This window comes from Orcinus orca, chromosome 3, assembly GCF_937001465.1.
Source record: "Orcinus orca chromosome 3, mOrcOrc1.1, whole genome shotgun sequence".
Lineage (NCBI taxonomy): Eukaryota > Metazoa > Chordata > Mammalia > Artiodactyla > Delphinidae > Orcinus > Orcinus orca.
In genome coordinates this window covers 112898217-112914780 of record NC_064561.1, presented here as the reverse complement: position 1 = coordinate 112914780, position 16564 = coordinate 112898217, and the positions used below count along the sequence as shown (strand labels likewise).

At 36.3% G+C, this 16564-nt stretch overlaps 1 protein-coding gene across 1 annotated transcript in view; it reads left to right on the top strand.

The window, feature by feature from the left end:
- The window catches only part of ADGRV1 (adhesion G protein-coupled receptor V1), a 524493-nt gene that overhangs the window by 63090 nt on the left and 444839 nt on the right, over positions 1-16564 (top strand). Inside the window, exons 22-26 of the mRNA XM_004263660.2 lie at positions 3050-3230; positions 4214-4416; positions 12019-12148; positions 14792-14872; positions 16282-16421. Of these exons, the coding sequence (XP_004263708.1) occupies positions 3050-3230; positions 4214-4416; positions 12019-12148; positions 14792-14872; positions 16282-16421 (735 nt within the window). The remainder of the gene's footprint in view (positions 1-3049; positions 3231-4213; positions 4417-12018; positions 12149-14791; positions 14873-16281; positions 16422-16564) is intronic.

The window sequence follows — 16564 nt, the reverse complement described above, 5'->3', positions numbered from 1 at the left end:
TAAATTTTTTTTACATTCTAATATAAAATGTCTGATATGTTGGAATATTCATATCAGTATAATTTTTCATTAGAAATGTAAATAGTTTATAGGTCATCAGGGATAAATAGTAAAATAACTTAAGGTTTGCAAATATCTTTGAAGACATTTCTAAGGGACTTAGGAGTTGATTGGATGAAAAAGATAAAATTAGGAAAAATTTAAAATATTCTTAAGATTTAAAGAGTTCAGGCTAAAGAAAAGTGATTAAATCTCTATAATTTGGGGTAAGAAGGAAACAAATTAAATAACTTACAACAGAAGTTCCCAATAGCAGTCTGTAAATAAGAGCCATGATAAATGTTTTACTGGTCTTTGGTAAAATGAGGAAAATTAGGACAACGAGTAAGTTTTCGTAAGGCTGAAATTATTCCATTTAAAGGACTATAATTTATTCTGATCCTGTCTTTTTCACTTCTTTTTTGGATTTAAATTGCTATTTCTTTTATCAAGTAACAGTGATGATATGTGATAACTTTTTAATGTTCCCACTTGGAAAACAGAGTTGATCCTCAAAATATTCCCCTGGAAAATTTACCCTCTATGAAATAAAAATATAGCTGGGAACCACTGTTTTATAAAGAGTATTCATATATATTTTGGAAGAGCTAAGAGTTAATAAAAGTTTGGTCAGGAAAATAGTCGTATACGCTCCTGTCAAGATTATTTAAAATATTTTCTTCTGTCATTTAAAAATTTCTTTAAAAACTAATTGACCTTTAAAGCAGCAATAACACTGAATACTGGGGTTGGTTTGTAATGCTGTGCCTGCTGGATCTACACTAGCTTCTCAGTCTTACTAAGCCAGAGACTGGATACTGAGGTGTCTGCTTATGCTCCGTGACTATGCTTTCCAGCGCAGATAGCAGTCAGGTGACCTCCACTTTGCTATTGCCTTCCAGATGTCTGGGGAGTACATTTAAATCACATCTAGAAACCTAGCAGCAAGACAGTTTGGGAAGGGTGTGTGTGTGTGAGTGTGTGTGTGTGTGTGTGTGTGTGTGTGTGTTTTGCTGCAATACAGGAATGTATACTGGAAATGTGTTTTTCAAGTGTTTTTAAATGGCGCATTAGTTATGAAATCAATTTAGTGAGTTATGAGGAAGATTTTCAAAAGAGAATAGAAAATAGCAGAGTGTATAACATATAGTAAAGGTAAATACTGTTTTGTGTACTGAGTCACCATGTGAGATACATTTATACCTTGATAGGGTCTTCAGTTTCAAACTCTTCATTTCACTAATTGAATTGAGTGAGTACTGTGGTATGCTTCAATACTTTAAAAATATTAATTGCTTCATTTTTAATGTACATCTTGATGTTTTGGTATTGCTTTTCATAGCAACATTTGTCAGCTTACTTTCTAGGGGCAAGATATTGTAAATCTTCAGACCGCTATTGTTCCCTTTAGTTCAAAAATAATGACAAGATTTGGGTAGAAGTGTCATTTTTATACTTTGAGCACATTGGCCATGCCATGTATTACTTTATTAATTAAAATTTTGATTAAAATGAACATTGAAACCAAATTCAGATTCTGTCTTGGGCCTACATTAAAAAAAAGTTCTTCAAATGCTTTTAGGCCTAATGACTAGTGTTTTGGAGATTGCATTTGGAGTTACAGTTTGTTTTCAGACTGTTGTCACCCTCCTTTCTGGAAGAAACCAGGAAATCATACATCATTCCTTCTTGTCCCTCACTCCCTATGCTGAGTCTTTAAGGCCTCGGTCTTCTATTTCCAGAACAAATTAAAATCCATCCATTTTTTCTCATCTCCATTGTCACTGAATTAGTTCAGTACCTCATTAATTCTGGTCAGTCACCTCCTGACCCAGCACCTTGCGTCATTTCTTGCTCTGTCCACTCTGTTTACATTCTGCCATGGTATTGATTCTAAAATGGAATTCTCATTTTGTCAGTCCCTTGCTTATGATTCTTCCATTTTCCTTTACTGTCTATGGAATGAAGTTCATTTTTTTAATGATAGCGTGAACGGTCCCTATGACCTTGACTCCTGTTTATCTGTCCAGACTTCTCTCCCACTCCAGCCTTAGTGGTCTAATTGTAATTACCCAGATGTCTTATTCTTTCATGCTGTTGTTTCTTTTACTTGGAATGCCCTTCCTCATTATTACTCATAACTACAACTAATTCATTAAGACTTGCTTCACACTTGTCTGTTGTAAAACCTTTACCAGATAGAATTGATTGTTTTGTTCTCAGTTTACTTTGTACATAACTCTATTATGACATTTTTGCATTGCATTTTAAATGTTTTTCCACAGATCTTTCTCCTACAGAAGACAGTGAGTCTCTTAGCGACTGGGGCCATTTCTAGCCCTGGCACATTGTAGATGTCAAAACATGCTTGTTCAGTTAATAAAAGAAGGAGGAATGGTTTTTTTCACTTCAAATTTTGACTTATATATTGTAGAGCATGGCTGAGTTATTGCTACTTCCTTTCCTAATGTTTTTTGAGCAGTTTGTGTATGCCAGACTTATAGGGCTCATTGTGGATCTGTTTTCTAGCATTTATTGTGGATCTGTTTTCTAGCATGCAGCTGCTAGGTATGTCAGGCTTTCCTTAGGCCAGAACTAGACATGGCTACATTGTCCTTTCCTATTGCCTTACCACATTCTGTCAGATAACGTGCAGTTCCTTAACCAGGAACTCTATACATGAGGTTGGTAATACCACTGTCTTTGGTACAAAGAATATATGATACTGTATTGATATATCAATGTATAATATATGGTATGATATTAATACATAACTAGGATATTTTTTACAGAAAGTATTACTCTTCAGCACCCATTATTGATTAAAGAATTAATTTCTCAGATCTCTCTCTCTCTTACTTTCTCTCTCGCTCTCTATTTTTATGTCTAAGTTTGTGTAGAAATCTGTCATGTTAAAAAGTAACTTTGGCTGCTTTATTTTCTTCTGATAAGTGGCAAATAATTTCTACATGCCTCATTGCTTAATGCCTTTGGATTTTTATATTTATAGGTCCTGAATCTTTATGTCCTTGATGATGATATTCCAGAGCTTAATGAGTATTTCCGTGTGACATTGGTTTCTGCGGTTCCTGGAGACGGGAAACTAGGTTCAACTCCCACCAGTGGTGCAAGCATAGACCCTGAAAAGCAAACAACAGATATCACCATCAAAGCTAGTGATCATCCATATGGTAACCAAGCCCTTTTGCAAGAATAATCCTCCCTCTCTGGGTGTACTTGATCTCGCTAAGGGTTTAAGGGACTTCTGCACATGATTGAAGTAGAACTCCTTCGGATGCTCTAACTTCCAAGCTCTTGGAACTTCTAAGCTGCCATTTTGAGGGACAGTGCTTGTGAAAAACATATAAGGATCAATTTCTAAAGTTTAGTAATATATTTTGAAAAGTATTTTTAAATGCAGGATAATTTTAAATGAAAAAAGTATTTTTATTCATGGTAATCAAATTTTTTTTAATTTTGAAAATTGTCCTACTGTGATATGTTAACACCTAATTGGAATACTTTGTAATTTATATTTTATTTAGCTTCAAGAAGTAGCATTATCACTGTCTGTTTATATTAGTTTCTTTTTGTCTTATGCTAAAAAGTGATAATTTTCTTAATTGGGAAACTATCATAGATGTCTGTCATAATAAGTTGAGACTGTTTTCTGCATTGAAAAGTAATAGTTCTTTTGTAGGAATAAAGCAAGACCATCCAATAAAGGATCTGTGAAGGAAACCTGGGAAGTTCTTCAACTCTGATTTTCATACTTAAATTTTCAAAAAAGCGTGTTGCAAATCCTTTAGGGTGCCATTAATTTTGTTCTATAAATTTAAGGATGACTTCTAGAGAGTCATATATGAGTAAATATTTGATAATAATATTTTAAAACTCCATCACTTTTCTTTTTATTGATGCTTCCATTAAAAATGCTTTCTTTGAGTAGAGACAAGGAAAGTTAGCATTTTAATTTTTAACATCCTGAAAACTTACTAACATATTCTGTCAAAAGCATGTTAGTCAAATCTTCACTCAAGTCTTTTCTAAATGAGAGCCCTCTGAATTTTATCCTGGTGATCAAAATAATTGTGTAAGATTGTTTCAAGTGAGTGAGAGATTCTTCCACAGATAATTGGGGCAAGAATGCCCTGCTTCTCTTTGTACCTGCCAGGCTTGCTACAGTTCTCCACTGGGCTGCCTCCCCAGCCTGAGGACACAATGACCCTGCCTGCAAGCAGTGTTCCACACATCACCGTGCAGGAGGAAGATGGAGAAGTTAGGTTGCTGGTCGTCCGTGCTCAAGGGCTCCTGGGGAGGGTTACGGCGGAATATAGAACAGTATCACTGACGGCATTCAGTCCTGAGGACTACCAGGTAAATCACTTAATCCTTTTGAAGCAGTATTTATGCTCATAAAACAGACACAGTCCTCTTGGGGGTTTTGAAGGGACTTGGCACTGTACCTGGAACTTACTAAACAAGGAAAAGAAGCATTGATGGCTTTTTAGCCTTTAAATTTCTGTGAATTAAAGTATTTCAGTCCACTAAAGCCTGACACTTAAATAGCTGTCATATTGATTTCTCTTGTACCTTATATTTGTCGTAGGCTTCATTTGTATTATTTATTTTAAGTTATAGGTTTTAATCATATATATTTAAAATTATGTTTCTTACACATTTTAAATCCTTTTGTCTGTGTCCATTGAACAACACCAAAATTGTAAAAATATTATATGTCTATGTCATTTCAATTAAAATTTTTTTTTTCTCCAAATGAGAACCAGTGTGGTACTGGCAAAAAAACCAAACCAAAACAAAACAAAAAACCTGGAATTTGAAACTGGGCAGAACTGGGTTTAAATTGACCTTCTAAATATGTGGCCTTGGGAGACTCAGTCTTTCCTGACCTCAGTTTCCTTATTTGTAAGGGAGAGATAATATCTGCTGGGCCAGGCCACTCTGAGGATTGATGGCAGCATTTTAAGTGTCACGTATAGTACGTGGAACATATATAGTAACCCTCAATAACTGTTGCCTAGTCGTATTATCACCAATACTCATATTAAGTGAATGCTCATAATTTCTTCTCAGCTATACTTCTCAGGAAGTATTTTATATCCTTCAACATTTGTTTTCCCAAAGAATCTTTCTCTTTAAATTTAATATTAGTTTTCTTGATTTTCCTCTTATTCCTAATAAGACCTGTACAAGGGTGTAGTCTTCAGTAATTTGTACATACTTTTTCTCCCAAACCCCAGAAAACTTGGCTAATTGAATTCAATTAATTTTGGCTGTATTGCAGTTAGCAGAGTTTTCTTTGCTAACTGCAAGAAGATGATTTCTTCTTTCTCAAACGCTTTTATTGGGCAAGTTATATTTCTCTTGCCCTGACACTTATTTCTTTAGTTTGGTATGTCGTATACTTCATAGGGCATCTCAGCTCGGCTTAGTATTGTCTTCTCTGTGTTCTGTTAAAGAAATACTTTAGTCCTTATATTGATGGTCTTTTAAAATTTTTTTTAGCTTTATTGAGGTATAATTGACAAATAAAAATTATATATATTTAAGATTTACAACTTAATATTTTGATACACATATACATTGTGAAATGATTACCACAATAAGCTAATTAACATATCCACCACCTCACATAGATATAATTTTCTTTCCCTCCCTTCCTTCTTTCTTTCCTTCCTTCCTTTCTTCCTTTCTCTCTTTCCTTCAAGATGCTTAAAATCTACTCTCTTAGCATATTTCAAGTGTACGATATAGTATTGCTCCAGAACTTACCTTGCATAACTGAAACTTTGCATCCTTTGATAGCTTCTTATTTTCCCCTTCTTCCAGTTCCTGTCAAGCACCCTTCTAGTCTGGTTTCTGCTTCTATGAGTTTGACTGTTTTAGGTTCCACGTATTAGTGAGATCATGAAGTATTTGTCCTTCTGTGTCTGGCTTATTTTACCTAGCATGGTGTTTTTCAGGTTCATCCCTGTTGTTGCATATGACAGGATTTCCTTTTTTTTTTTTTTTTTTAAGGCTGAATAATATTCTGTTCTATCTACTATCTAATTTTCTTCATTCATCTGCTGAAAGACATTTAGGTTGTTTTCATATCTTGGCTACTGTGAATACTGGTTCAATGAACGTGGGAATACAGATATCTCTTCAACATAGTGAATTCATTTCCTTTGGATACATATCCAGGAGTGGAATTACTAGATCATATGATGGTTCTATTTTTAAATTTTTGTGGACCCTCTATGCCGTTTTCTATAATTGCTATATGAATTTGCATTCCTACCAACAGTGTACAAGCATTTACTTTTCTCCACATCATTTCCAATACTTGTTATCTCTTGTCTTTTTAACAGTATCCATTCTAACAGGTGTGAGGTGGTATCTCATTGTGCTTTAGATTTGCATTTCCATGATGATTAGTGATGATCTGCACCTTTTCATATAGCTGTAGCCCATTTTTACGTCGTCTTTTGAGAAATGTTTATTCAGGTCCTTTATTCATTAAAAAAATTAGGGCTTCCCTGGTGGCGCAGTGGTTGAGAATATGCCTGCCGATGCAGGGGACACGGGTTCGTGCCCCGGTCTGGGAAGATCCCACATGTCGCGGAGTGGCTAGGCCCGTGAGCCATGGCCGCTGAGCTTGCGTGTCTGGAGCCTGTGCTCCACAACGGGAGAGGCCACAACAGTGAGAGGCCCGTGTACCGCAAAAAAAAAAATTAAAAAATATTTTATACGATTTTTAAAGGTTATGTTCCATTTACAGTTATTATAAAATATTGGCTATATTCTACATGTTGTACAGTACATCCTTGAGCCTATCTTACACCCCATAGTACCTCCCACTCCCTCAACCCTATTTATTTATTTATTTATTTATTTATTTATTTGCGGTACGCGGGCCTTTCACTGCTGTGGCCTCTCCCGTTGCGGAGCACAGGCTCTGGACGTGCAGGCTCAGCAGCCATGGCTAACGGGCCCAGCCACTCCACGGCATGTGGGATCTTCCTGGACCGGGGCACGAACCCGTGTCCCCTGCATCGGCAGGCGGACTCTCAACCACTGCACCACCAGGGAAGCCCCCTTTTTCTTATATTCACTAGTTTGTTGTATTGTTTAGATTCCACACATAGGTAATATCATACAGTGTTTGTCCTTCTCTGTCTGACTTATTTCACTTAGCATAATGCCCTCTAAGTCCATCCGTGTTGCTACAGATGGCAAAATTTCATCCTTTTAATGGCTGAGTGATATTCCATTGTGTGTGTGTGTATATATATATATGCCATATCTTCTTTATCCATTCATCTGTTGATGGACACTTAGGTTGCTTTCATATCTTGGCAATTATAAATAATGCTGCTATGAACGTTGGGGTGCATGTATCTTTCAAATTAGTGTTTTGGGTTTATTTTGGATATATATACTCAAGAATGGAATTGCTGGGTCATATGGTAGTTATATTTTTAGTTTTTAGAGAAACCTCCATACTGTTTTCCACTGTGGCTGCACCTATTTACATTCCCACCAACAGTGTATGAGGATTCCCTTTTCTCCACATCCTTGCCAGCATTTGTTATTTGTGCTCTTTTTGATGATAGCCATTCTGCCAGGTGTGAGATGATATCTCATTGTGGTTTTGATTTGCATTTCCCTGATGATTAGCTGTGTTGAGCATCTTTTCATGTGTCTGTTGTCCATCTACATTTCCTCTTTGGAGAAATGTCTATTCAGTTCTTCTGCCCATTTTTTATTTGGTTTTTTTTTTTCATGTTGAGTTGTATGAACTGTTTACATATGTTGGATATTAATCCCTTGTTGGTCATATCATTTGCCAATATTTTCTCCCATTCAGTAGATTGTCTTTACATTCTGTCGATGGTTTCCTTTGCTGTGCAAAAGCTTTGAAGTTTAATTAGGTCCCATTTGTTTACTTTTTTTTTTTTGCGGTACACGGACCTCTCACTGCTGTGGCCTCTCCCGTTGTGGAGCACAGGCTCCGGATGCGCAGGCTCAGCGGCCATGGCTCACGGGCCCAGCCGCCCCGCGGCATGTGGGATCTTCCTGGACCGGGGCACGTACCTGTGTACCCTGCATCGGCAGGTGGACTCTCAACCACTGCGCCACCAGGGAAGCCCCCATTTGTTTGCTTTTGCTTCCATTGGTCTAAGTGTCTGTTTTTATGCCAGTACCATACTGTTTTGATTACTGTAGCTTTGTAGTGTACTATCAACTCAGGGAGTTTGATTCCTCCAGCTCTGTCCTCAAGATTGTTTTGACTATTCAGTCTTTTGTGTTTCATACAAATTTTAAAATTATTTGTTCTAGTTCTGTGAAAAATGACATTAAGGGACTTCCCTGGCAGTCCAGTGGTTAAAACTTCACCTTCCAATGCAGGGGGTGCAGGTTGGTCCCTGGTTGGGGAGCTAAGATCCCACATGCTTCGTGGCCGAAAAACCAAAACATAAAACAGAAGCAATATTGTAACAAATTCAATAAAGACTCTAAAAAAATGGTCCACATCAAAAAAATCTTTAAAAAAATGACATTAATATTTTGATAGGGATTGCATTGAATCTGTAGATTGCCTTGGGTAGTATGGTCATTTCAGCAATACTGATTCTTCCAATTTAAGAACACAGTATATCTTTCTATCTGTTTGTGGCGTCTTCAGTTTCTTTCATCATCATCGTATATTTTCGGAGTACAAGTCTTTTACTTCCTTAGGTGGGTTTAGTCCTAGGTATTTTATTCTTTTTGACACGATTGTAAATGTGACTGTTTCCTTAATTTCTCTGATACTTCGTTGTTAGTGTATAGAAATGCAACAGATTTCTGTATATTAATTTTGTATCCTGCAACTTTACCAGATTCATTGATGAGCTCTAGTAGTTTTCTGGTGGTCTCTTTAGGATTTTCTATATATAGTATCATGTTGTCTGCAAACAGTGACAGTTTTACTTCTTCCTTTCCAATTTGGATTCCTTTTATTTTTTTCTTGTCTGACTGCTGTGTCTAGGACTTCCAATACTATGTTGAATTAAAGTGGTGAGAGTGGGTATCCTTGTCTTGTTCCTGATCTTAGAAGAAATGCTTTCAGCTTTTCACCATTAAGTATGTTGTTAGCTGTGGGTTTGTCATATATGGCCATCCCCAATCTCCAGTTGGATTATCATTTTCTTTAATAACTAAAACAAAATGAAACAAACAAACAAAAATCTATGTATGTATCCTTCACGACTTTCAGAAAGCTAATACCCTTGGAGATGTTTCTGAGAATTTTCAGGCCATGGGTTGCAGAATGGATGTTGTGTTAGCAGGTATGAAAGCAACATGAATCTCATTGTACATCTCCATTAGAGCTCTTGTGACCAGGTGCATTGTCAATGAGCAGTAATATTTTGAAAGGAATATTTTTTTTCTGAGAAGTAGGTTTCCACAGTAGGCTTAAATAATTAGTAAACCATGTTGTCAACAGATGTGCTGTCATCTAGGCTTTGTTGTTCCACTTACAGAGTACAGGTATAGTAGATTTAGCATAATTCTTAAGGGCCCTAGGATTTTTGGAATGGTAAATGAGCATTGGCTTCAACTTACAGTCACCAGCTGCATTATTAGCCCCTGATAAGAAAGTTAGCCTGTCTTTTGAGGCTTTGAATCCTGCCATTGAATTCTCCTGTCTAGTTACAAAAGTCCTAGACGGCGTTTTCTTCCAATATAACACTGTTTTAACTACATTGAAAATCTCTTGTTTAGTGTAGCCGCCTTCATTCATTATCTTAGCTAGATCTCCTGGATAACTTGCTGAAGCTTCTGCATCAGCACTTGCTGTTTCATCTTGTACTTATGTGTTATAGAGATGGCATCTTCCCATCAACCTTATGAACTAACCTCTGCTAGCTTCAAACTTTTCTTCTGCAGCTTCCTTACCTCTCTCAGCCTTTATGGAACTGAAGAGAGTTAGGGCCTTGCTGTGGATTAGGCTTTGGCTTAAGGGAATGTTGTGGCTGGTTTGATTTTCTATATAACGACTAAAACTTTCTCCATATCATCAGTAGGCTGTTTTGTTTTCTTATCATTCATGAGTTCACTGGAGTAGACTTTTAATTTCCTTCAAGAACTTTTCCATTGCATTTAAAACTTAGCTAACTGTTTGGCTCAAGAGGTGTAGGTTTTGGCCTGTCTTCGCTTTTGGACATGCCTTTCTCACGAAGCTTAATAATTATTTCTAGCTTTTGATTTAAAGTGAGAGACATGTGACTCTTCCTTTCACTTGAACACTTAGAGGTCATTGTAGGGTTACTGATCAGCCTAATTTCAATATTGTTGTATCTAAGGGAATAGGAGGCCCCAGAAGAGGGAGAGAGATGGGGGAATGGCTAGTCAGTGGAGCAGTCAGAGAGCACACACAATTATTAAATTAGCTGTCTTATATGGGTGTAGTTCCCTGTGCCCCAAAACAATTACGATAGTAACATCAAAGATCACTGATCACAGATCACTGTTAACAAATATAACAATTAGGAAAAAGTTTGAAATATTGTGAGAATTACCAAAATGTAACACAGAGATAAGAAGTGAGGGAATGCTATTGGAAAACATGGAACCAATAAACTTGCTCTACGCAGGGTCGCTAAAACCTTTAATTTGTAAAAAATACAACATCTGCAAGGTGAAATAAGGCGAAGTGCAATGAAATAAGTTTTGCCTGTTGAAATTTGGAAGTTGGGAACATATACATGACATTAAAAGCCTAGAATATGGTAGCCTTGTCTAGAGATAGGGTCTAGAGGGAATCTGATGAAAAATAGTTTTTCCAGGTCCTAGGAGAATGTTAAAATTCAAAGAACACAAAAATGAGCTAAAGAGGTAGGAAAAATAAGAAATGTGGTATCACGGAATACCAGAGAGAGAGGGAGTGGCCAATTGTGTAAGATATTGCTAAGGTCAAATAATATGGTTTCCTAAGACAGTCAAATGTTGTTTCTGCTGTTAAGATTTGTAGAATTACTCCTTTGATGACTGCACTGTAGGCAAGGTTAATTACTTTTTTTTCTTGAGCTGCTGTATGTCTTTTATAGCAGTTGTTTTCTATCCCATGCTTAATACTCCTTAGGGAATGTTTTCGTGTAGATACAGATATGATTTGGCTGTTTTTGAATCCCAAGCATCTAAAAGGGTGCAACGCACATGCTATGTGTTTGAAAATCTTGAAAAAAATTAGTAAGTGAGTGATTAAGTGCATTGGTACTTGGGTTCCTCAGTTTAACTTTAGGATCATTAATTGCTCCGCCGGATGAAATATACTTGTCCACAAAAGCTAACCCTAGAAAAAATTTAAACATCTTTATTTATTCTCATGACTTGAGTGGAAAATGCTTATATTAGATAGTGGGAGAAAAAGGGCCTTAAGGCTTTAAAAAACTACTTTTCTAGTAGCTATGAACTTTTCTGATGGGAGATTTGTATCGCGAATTGCAATTGTGATATAATCAAGGAAAGATTAATGCCCAGTGGATTGGTATTTATTATTGCTAGGGGAAATTTTTGGAATGAAAATACCATTATTATTATGCAGTGAGTATTTAAATTACTCAATGACATAAACCAAATAGTTCTCAATATACTTAATCAAAAGAATTCCATGCATCTCGTTGACTTAATTCTTTAGGAATTTGTGGATGTCACCTATTCAGATTTCTCATTTGCCTTAACAGGTTTTTTTTGATGAATAGGAAAATAAGAGAGATAAAAATCCATCTGCTTTATTTAGTTTGAGGATATTTGTTTAGAATTCATATTGAACACTATTCATATCCACGTCAAAGTTTTCAATTTTATAGTTTACTTCATCTGTTTCAGTATTTATAACAATTTGGGATATAGTAAACATTCTCATTTTACACATTCACATACAGAATAATTATAATCTAATGGATAAATCTTTTATTTATATTTCAGAGTGTTGCTGGTACCTTAGAATTTCAACCAGGAGAAAGATTTAAGTACATTTCTGTTAACATCACTGATAATTCTATTCCTGAATTGGAAAAATCCTTTAAAGTTGAGTTGTTAAACTTGGAGGGAGGAGGTAAGACTCAAAAATGTCAAATATTTACTTGTGCACTCACCATGGTGGTGGTAGATTCTATTAAGGAAATAGGTTCTTTTGAATTAACTTATTGTGCTGGTTTTCCCCCTTTCATTACCCATTGGTCTTTTCCTAAAGTAGGTATGCTTTTACAATGAAATAATTTAATTATACTGAATCACCAAATTATAGCTATCATTCAGAGTAGGTGCCCCTAAAATCACCTCTCTACCTTCTTCCTTATTTCAGTTTTCACAGTAGCTCCCTTAGAGCTGCCTCCAGCTGTAGAACAGGTCAAAGTTAATCTCTTTAGATAATCCATTATGAGGTGATTATCAATAAAACAGGTTAATAATACCTTACTCTCAATTCTGTAATGCCAAAAACTCTGATTATCACAGATTTTTGGAGTCAGAAATCCATTTTGTGGCAAAACTCATCTGTATTGAAGAGAGGCTACTTATAATCTTTATTTATCCCGCTTAGATTAACTATATATGTTTCTTTGCAGAAGTATCACTGTGTTTCATTATCAGGTGCTACTGGGGGTGTTACAGTATACATGAGATGTGTACCATATTACCTTTATAAATGTAAGAATTTGGGAGTTGGTATGGTATTCATCAGGTCAGTCTCTTCCATTACAAAAGCTGGTATTATTAGCTTATTATTAGTTTTATGTTTTGATGAAGAAAGTCATAGTACTGAATAAGCCATCCAAAGGGAGAAATTGGGTAAGACAGAAATACTAAGATTGTCTTTTAGTATGCAGTGAGACTTTGGGGTGAGTATGACAAAATTTTCCCATGTTTCCCTTCCTTGTTTTCCCAAAGCCCAGGTGGCAGCAAAGGAGGACAAGCCAGGGAAATGATTAAACAGTGCCACAGCTTGGTTGACTACATAAAACAGTGAAAGTATGCTGGACAACCTGCTGGGCTGGTGTCATGTAACAATACCAGCGTTGCTTGTCTTCTAGAGACAGGTCCTTTCATTTCCAAATCATTATTTTCGTGAAACGACTTCATTAATCAGAGGTCACTATAAAGTATTTGAAGAGTTGTTCTTTGTATTACTTATAGCTAAAAATACTTGTGTAATAGAGAAACTGTTAGTGAGCATTACCTAATATTGACTAATAAGGAGCATCAAATATTCTTCAGAAATGATATTTGTGATCATAGTGATACTTCTGATTTTATATAGAAACTTCCTCTTATATCTCTAGAATATGCATCGTTATGTATTAATTGGGCATGAGTACTCATTTGAAAACCAATCTTGCACCGTAAGTGGGCAATACTGGCAGAGAAGCTGATCCTCTCCTCCCCCTTTGAGTGCAGATTGGAGGTAGAGGAATCTAGACGCTGGCCTCCATTCCTCGAGTTGTAGCTGGGACTGCCTAAGAGGTGAAATAGCTTGTAGAGCTAAATTCTTTTGAGGATCAAAGGAGAAACCCTTATTCCATACTGTTTTGCCTATAAGACTAATTCTACATATGATAACCACCTGAGTAGATGTTTTATGCTAGCCAGGGTACATTGCTGTTAAATTTCACCCCTCTTCCTCACAACTTGTGGTTAATATGGAAGCCAAGCCATGCACTGGATAGTCCCTGAAATCCATTTTGCCTCCTATGTCTCTAAGATCATTTCAGGTTTTGGGTGCCATAAATTCTCATATATATCCCAGTCCTTTGGAGGGGAAGCACAGAAGAGCAGGGCAGATCTTAGACTGGCATGTCAATCAAGGATACTGGTAGAAGCACATAGGTGTGGATGTGGTCTTGCTACTCTTACTCCTTCCACTGCTACCATCGCTGCCCTTCCTGTCTTCTATGTTTGCAAATATTTGGCAAAATAATGGTTGGCTTGTGAGATGTAGTGGAAGTAAAGTTAGAATCATTTTCTCTTTATTATAATCTTTATATATTGCCAGGGTACTTCATTTTCTACAATATTATTTATTTGATCTTTACAGTAGTTCTGTAAAAGGCAGCAGGCACCTTTCATAGGTGAGAAAAGTGAGGTACCAAGAGGTTTAGTGACTTGCTGAAGGTTTTACAACTGCTGTCTCTCACAGCCAGGGCTGAAGCCGAGGTTTTTAGGCTGCTTGTCCAGGGTTCTTTGAGAAATGTCAGTGGCAAAAGGGTGATCAAGCCTGAGAATGGTACATATGGTGGGAATTTAAGCATGTGGTTGAAGGGAAATGTTAGATGCCTCTCCCTTATTTTGAATTGGTGGTTGTAAGTGGTAAGGTGACTGTCAAAGGTATGTAGGACTAAGTGTAAGCTGATATGTGCACGCAGATGTTTAAAACATATTTAAAATGTTAAAAACAATTTACACTGTTGTAAAGTGAAAATTTAAAAATAAAACTAGTTAAATTGGCAGAAATGGGATATGCCAATTACAGCCTACATGGAATATTTCCTGAAGCTATAAATGAAAGTTTTATATATTGGTAGTTTGACTAATATTATACTATTACCACCTAATATGTTGTTGTTGTTTTTTTTTTTTGAAGAATGCATGTCTAATATTACTGTATTTTCCTCTTTGCTGGATATGTTTTAAGAGCTCTCAATTTTCTCATTGTGTCAACGTGTGTTGCGTGGGTTGTGTCTCTGTGTTTCTCCTTGTGAAGTGACTGAACTCTTTAGGGTTGATGGCAGTGGTAGTGGTGATGGGAACATGGAATTCTTCCTTCCAGCTATTCACAGACGTGGTAAGCAGCTATTCCAAGGCCCCTTTACTATTCTACATTTTAACTTTTCTTTATAGAGACAAGAAAATTAACCATTTATTGATACCTACTACATTCAGGTCCTTTATGTATTTCATCTCATTAACCAGCACAACTTTAAGAAGTATTCTTTGTTCCATGTTATTGTCAGCCAGCTAGAAAGTGATCAAGTCACAATCAGGTCCTGTCTGCCTCCAAAGCCCAGGCTCTCCTCCTCCCTGTGTGAACCTAAGGCAGTTTCCTGATTCTAATTATAACAGAAATTTTGCTTGGTATCATTTACAAAAGTGATTATTGAAAAAGATTTTACATCGCTTTGAGTACCTGAAAGAGATAAATAGAACATTTATACTTTCATGTAAAATGTATCACACTGATTTTCTTTACGAAAACAAATGGGTCTTTATATGTAACTTTTAATCAGAACAAATGGGAAAGAGAAATTAAGAAGAAAACAAATGGGGAGAATAAGTTGCCAGTTAATGGGCGGGAATATTGAAAAGAGGATGCCTTTTGAATCATATTCATATACAAACATGATTCAGCTTTTTACCTCAAATATTTTTCATATTAAGGGAGAATACATAGAATACTTGTTTTCTTTAGGGAGCACTCTTACTAACCCTCAAAAGGATTCCTGTTGAGGAATCCTCAAAACATTCCTTTTTCACCATGTCAGGTTTTATATTTTAGTTTCAGAACTCATGTTCCCACCCCTCTCACTCCTGACTTCCATCAACGCCTCATGTAACTTCTGTATTTAATTACTCTCCTAATTTTGGGATTGTTTATTTTCTCGTTCGAATCCATTAATGGAACATAAAAGTTGAACATACTTCTTAGGAAAAAATTAAATACTTCTTTAGATCTTGGCATCTTTTTAGTTACAGGACTGGATGAGACCAGGAGAGGTAGATCTGTAATATCATAATATGATGAAAATAGGCCTAGAATTAATGCACATTTGGAAACCAAGAATCTGTGCAGTCAGATTGATGAAAATCGTAGGGAAACTACTGTTTCCTAAGGGTAAGAGTCATTTTGGCTCACCTTCTTCTGAGGTTAGCAAAGGTCATGGGAGAATTTCCTCATATGCTCCATGTGGAAGAATGTTCTCTTTCATAGAGAAGAAAAAGAAAAACAAGTTTTCCTTATTCATCTTCAAGTGCTCATGCAGCACTTGTATATCACGTTAGTGCCCAGACAGAGGAAGGTCATAAAAGCATGAATATGTGTGGCAGCCATTTGTGTGTGCCTTTCTTTCTAAAGCAAATTAGAACATGCTCAGTGAATGGTACATCTCTTTTCAAAAAGTTGTTCCTTGCTTTTCCCTTTGGTTTGTAAATTACTGATTGACATTTTCTTCTGTTTGTTGGAACTTATCCATGCAGCCAGTCTAGGAGTGGCTTCCCAAATTCTAGTGACAATTGCAGCCTCTGACCATGCTCACGGTGTATTTGAATTTAGCCCTGAGTCACTCTTTGTCAGTGGAACTGAACCAGAAGATGGGTACAGCACTGTTATATTAACGGTGAGTACGTTTTCCTCCAGTCCTAGACATTGCTTTTAACACTGTTTTATTGTATTATTAAGGTGTACTTTTTGTTAATTTTTTTTCTATTTAAGTGGAGGGGAATGAGCCTAGAGGCACAGACAATTCAAACTGATACTTAA